At 48.2% G+C, this 5896-nt stretch overlaps 1 protein-coding gene across 1 annotated transcript; it reads right to left on the reverse strand.

The window, feature by feature from the left end:
• Nucleotides 1-1993: 1993 nt before the first annotated feature.
• Nucleotides 1994-5436, reverse strand: Gpr135 (G protein-coupled receptor 135). Its single transcript, XM_021179745.2, has one exon. It carries the CDS (start codon nt 5065-5067, stop codon nt 3694-3696), a length of 1374 nt encoding a protein of 457 aa, XP_021035404.1. The 5' UTR covers nt 5068-5436; the 3' UTR covers nt 1994-3693.
• Between the last annotated feature and the right edge of the window lie 460 nt (nt 5437-5896).

Consider the following 5896-nt stretch of genomic DNA (forward strand, 5'->3'; position numbering starts at 1 on the left):
GTGGTTAGAGAGACTTCTGACAAAATATATTAGATACTAATCTTACATTTGGTGCTTGCTGGTTTCCTGACCTCGGACAAATCATACCACACTTCTGCACCTCAGATTTCACATCTGTGAGCCCGGATAAAGAAAAGCAGTACCCTGTTGAGGTTTGGTCTTTTGCTATGCATTGTGATGGTGACTATTGGCCCCCACGGCCTGTTGCACCTGGGGATCGGGAGATCCTCACACACCACGTGATGCTATGTACCGTTACTCCTTAATTTAGAACTATTGGTTGAATAAAGATGCCTACATTCTATAACTGGGCAGAAGAGAGGTAGGCAGAGTTTGGGTTCCCTGGCTTGGGGTCTGAGGCAGGAGCATGTGGGAAGAGGAGGGACATTGAATTGATGAAGACACCATCCATGGGTTAAGGGATCAGGAGAACTGGCCACAAGGGCTGGCCAGCTGGAGTAAGAGGGCTATGTGCAGGGAAGTAGACAAAATAGCCATAGAGAGTTGACATCTGCTCAGCTCTATTGGTGTTTAAGGCTTATTATAAACATAAAAGTTTTGTGTCTTTTATCTGGGATCCAAATGATCTAAGCCAGGGTAGAAACCTCCAACTGATGTTAAATAGTTACCACAACAGTACCCTATTTCCAAGGTTGCTATGGAAACTAAGTAGGCCAATGTGCATAATTACTGACTAGTAACAATTGTTCCTGTTGCAAGCCTAGTGAAATAAGCTAGAAGCAGATAAGTTATGATGGGTTATATTATACCCTTTATACACCATGTACTATTATGAGTTACATTACACCCTCTATACACCATGTACTATTATGGGTTATATTACACCCTTTATACACCATGTACTACTTAATGCTTCCCAGTGTTACATAGTTTCTTTTCCCTTTTGTCTACTGGGCTGTGTAATTTCATGCTGGTGGTAAACATGAGGAAGGCTAACTTTTAGCTTTATGGAAAGTCATTGCATCTCAATCTTTAAGTATTTATAGGTGGCAGACTGGTGACCAGCCTTTGTGAACAGACCTTATGCTTCCAGGTTCATCCTCTTTCCTTGGCACTCTTCTGAAAGGGAGATCCCTTCCCTCCCCTTTCCCTGTCTTCCCTCCCATCCCTTCCAGTTAAGGAGTCCTGACTGTGGATGGTTCTTACCTCTGTGATCTCCACCTGCTGGTTGCTTCAGCACCAAGGAAACAGGCCTTAGATAAAATAAAAGCAAAGAGATCCAGGAGGATGGAGATGGCGAGCACGGTGCCATAACTTCTCCTCATGTTTACCTCATTCCCTGCTGTGACACAGGGAAGGGAAGGGCCACAACGCTAAACAGATTCCAGGGCAAATCCCACTTCAACCATTTAATAGCCACATGGCGGAAAATGAAAAGTCAATGCATACGCACGCAGGCACATACACACTGGTCATCAACTTAACCAGGGACTTTTTGTTCTCCCTCTTTGATAGCCAGAGAGGATCCTAAGAATAACTACCAGAATGGCTTCTAGCATGGTCTCTTTCATGACCATTTTCTTTCCCTGACAATGCAGAAGGCAGTTCCCCTTCTTCCGTAAAGCCCCTCAAACTATCACCCTGTGGCTTCCAACCTGTTAGATTTCACCCCCTGTACATCTCTCAGGTTTACATCACACCGATTGTTTGACTCCTTCCCTCAGTTCTTCGTAGGTGATCCCCCACTTTGTAACACTATTGCCTCCTTCATCTAATCGCATAATCTTTCTACAAAATAAGAGTCTCTGTGCTATATAAATTTCACAATGGCTAGACTGTGGTTTCTCCTCAAATCCCAGATCTGGTTGCATTAAGCCTGTAACCTTATAATAGGCTTTAGAAAGGAGAGATCCCCCACCCTCCACCCCATCACCTTTGTGCTACATTGACTGTAGCAATAACATACCCAGGTAACTTACAAACTTCCAGGGAATTAGAAAAAAAAAATCTTTGCTCATCAAGGTACAAATCATGTATTTCCATCTTTGATTACAAAACAATGTTGTACGTTCACTTAGCACACGGAGACTCACAGGAGAATGAACGTCTTAAACGCTTGACATTTATGTAATGCTGGCTAGTTCACATAGTGAAATTTTCACACAACAGATGCAGTTTCATACTTCTTAAAGTGCGTGTTCAGCTAAAGCGATGGAACACTGGGTGAGAGAGAAGCAGAGTCAGGCAAGGCAACAAGTCCCAAGGGACGTTCAGTGTGAGACATTTCACGTTCAGTGTGAGACATTTCACATACACAAAGCTCTAGATTGTGCTTCTGAGTTATTAAAAGATTTTTTGCAAATTTCTGAAAATATTTTCAGTTGGCTTGAGGTATCTCTCCAACCTTGTGCCAATGGACTTTTATCCCACCTTGTAACCCAAAAACCAATTATCTTTGTAATGATGACTATAATATGCCTGTAAGGCAGCAATCTGCTACTAAACCATACCGAAACTTCTAAATAGAACGTATGTCCTCTTAGGACGTTCTATGGCTATTCCAAGAACATGGTCATACTTTTCAAACTACTTTTAGAATTCCATTTTGGAATCACATTTGGCAGTTAAAGGCTAAATAGGAAAGCCAGTACTATATGTGTAATATGTATGCCTACATACATATTTAACATCACTCACTATATTCAAAGAATTTGATTTCAAATTACAGTTTGGGCTCTATAAAAAAGTTGCCCCCATAGAGAAAGATTTTTCTAGTATGAAAATTATTATTATTATTATTAATGAAAACATTTGGAGTTGCATCCATACAAGCTATCAAACAGGAACAGTTTCTAGGAAGGACACAGCCGTGATTTTCCAAGACAGATAATTTGGGGGCCAAAACGGGCTTAGAAGAAACATTGGGTTTTATGTATAATATTAGACGTCTGTTTAAACAACAACAGTATGTTCTCTTTGCCCTTTGGACCGCTGAATTATATCTAGTAATAAAAGACCTTTACAAAATCCAGAAGTCTTTTAAAATAAACTCTAAATTTAAAATCTTGCACAAAAATTCCGGGAGAGCACACCAATCTGCGTAATGACATTTCTGCTCTGCGTAATGACGTTTCTGCTCTGCGTAATGACGTTTCTGCTCTGCGTAATGACATTTCTGCTCTGCGTAATGACGTTTCTGCTCTGCGTAAGGTTCTGCTCTAAGCACCCGAAGCAGGTCAGCTGTGCAGGCTCTAGAATCTGAAGGTCTGCTGAATTCTGGTGAAAGTACAGGGGCCTTCAAACAGATCCAAGGGACTCAGTTCATTAGAAACAAACAAGCAAACAAAAAACAGTATTTGAATGCAACTGTTAAGTTCAGTTCAATGATTTTTGTTTCACAGTGTGATTCCTGTAACACGAGCTCTTCAATTACGGTGAATTTTATTTTTTGTTGCTTTTTAGCTCTTATGCTTTACAGTGCTTGGTTGTGTGGCTTAAGATTGTTTTTAATTTTTTTGCATTTCACATTCCCTTGGCCGCATTTGAAGAAAGGGAATGTTCTTTTACATTTTAAGTTTGAGAATGAAGTGGCAACCCTCCCATTTCTGTCTTTTTAGTTTTAAATGTTTGGCTTTATGTTTAGTTTTAAATAAACGATTCTCCCCGGGTTCCCACATCATTCAATGAGAGGGGTGGAAATGTGCTATTACAAGCTGTCCACCCCTGCCCTTCTTAAATGCTGCTGTCCCTGGTTTCAGACTTATGCAGTTTGCCGACTTCCATAACTGAGTCCGGTGGTCCCTCTCGGAAGAAGAGCACAACTGGATTTTTTCGAGCCCACATGACCACTTCCCCTCCTGACCCACTAGCTGGGTTGGAAGAAGGCATCCTGCTGCAAGCCCCAAGCCTGTTGGCACAGCCATTTCGAAGGCGATTGCAACTTCTGGCTTGAAAACCTAGGCCTTGGCTAGGCAAAAAAGCATCCATGTTTCTAGTCCTGTACCCTTCTTCGCGGTTGCGTCCTAGGAGCATGGAAATGTTGGGGTTGCGGATGGCATATATGACCGGGTTGATAGCCCCATTGGCCCAGGTCAGCCAAACAGCCGCCACGTTGAGCAGCGAGGGAGCCTGCGTGGCCTGACCCTGTCGGGTCGCGGCCAGCAGCACCAGGAAGCAGTAGGGACCCCAGCAGCACATGACAAAGATAATCATGATGAGCACGGTGGTGGCTGTGCGCACCTCGCTGAAGAAGCGCAGCACGCGCGCGTAGGTGGTCATCGGCCGCACGCGCACGTCCGACAGGCGCACGGTCTTGCAGATGTGGTAGCGGCAGAAACACATCAGTAGGAAGGGCAGCAAGTAGCAAGCCACCACCAGTCCCACGCTGTAGGCGACGCCCAGCTGCGCAGGGTCTGGGGAGGTTCTGTAAAGGCAGCGGTGGAAGCTCTGCGGAGCGGGGGGCTCCCGGGGTGCCCTGAGCAGGTCCCAGGGCAGGGAGAAGCCCAGCGCAGCCAGCCACGCTCCCGCCAGCAGCTGCAGCGCGCGCCGCCGGCCCAGCTTGTCCCGCGGCGGCCGCACGATGGCGCAGTAGCGGTCCAGCGAGATGAGCGCCACGCTGAACGTGGATACGATTCCGAAACACGAACTGAAGAAGCGGCTGGCTGCGCAGAAGCTGCGCCAGGGCCCAGAGTCTCCCGGCGGCGCGAATAGATCGAGGAAGGCGGCGGGTAGGCAGAGCAGCGCAGTGAGCAGGTCCGACAGGGACAGCGACAGGATGAAGGCGTTTGTGACCGTGCGCAGCTGCCGATGCTTCACGATCACCCCCATCACCGCGCAGTTGCCCAGGCTAGACAGCAAGAAGATGAGCAGGAGCACGAGCGCCTGGGCGGCCACCGCTGCCCCGTGCCATAGCAGCGGTGAGGGTCCCCGAGACCCCGCTGCCTCCGGCCTGCCCGCATCGCTCTGGTTTCCCAGCGTTACGGTGGCTACGGAGCTGAACGACAGCGCGGCCGCAGTGGCCGTGGAAGCCGCCGCTCCCGGATGCGCGCTACCCTGCAAGGTTGCACTCGCGGCCGGGCGGCCAGGCGGCCGCGCCTGCTCCTCCATGGGGTTCCACGCAGGCCGCCGCTCTGCTCATCCCGCAGCAGGGTGAAAGGTTGTGCGGACCCGAACGGCAGCTGCGGGGAGTGGGTGGGACTCGGTCACCACTCGGGACTGGTGGAACCTTGACGTGGGTTCCAGGCGTTGCCGAGGGAACCGCCTATTTACGCAGGAGCGCGGGGCGGGATGCTAGCGGTGTACCCCAGAAAAGCCGGCCCACCTTATCTCCTTTCCCAGCCTGAGGGTGACCAAGCCACGGGTCTGCTAGTCTGAGAGATGGCATGGTTCACCTCTGGCACCCCAGCAGGCCAGAGAAAGCCAGACCACCCCGCAAACGAATGGCAGATTCAGCTGAGGCGCTCTTGCTCATTCCTGTCCAGCACAGATGCCCTGGTGGGGAAGGGATGCTGCTGTGGGCGTCTCTGGCCTCCACAGGTAGGAAAGGAAAAAGAGTCCACACCTGGAGATCTTGAACATGCTAGGGGTGGGGTATTCTAGTACCTCTGCATTTTGAGTGGGCAACAGAATCAGTCATGTTACAAGCGACTAGGTTCTAATCTCAGTTTCAGACAGTGTAGCTCTGGGGTGAGGACCAAGAATTCATATTGATAGTGAGGATGATGATGATCTAAGGGCCACATTTGGAAAACCACTGCTGGAACAAATTTGTTTCAGTAGACTCCTTGCTCACACTGAACATTCCTGAGGTTGGGCTTCCCGCTTAAGCCTGTTTCTGAACAGGTGTGTTCTCAAGGACTGGCATGTGGATCTAGGAAGGAAGATGTCATTACTGTTCAAGGGCCGGGGCTTTGGATGGTAACTAGTTAATGCATAG

This window comes from Mus caroli, unplaced genomic scaffold (genome assembly GCF_978045245.1).
Source record: "Mus caroli unplaced genomic scaffold, Mus_caroli_1 scaffold_14, whole genome shotgun sequence".
NCBI lineage: Eukaryota > Metazoa > Chordata > Mammalia > Rodentia > Muridae > Mus > Mus caroli.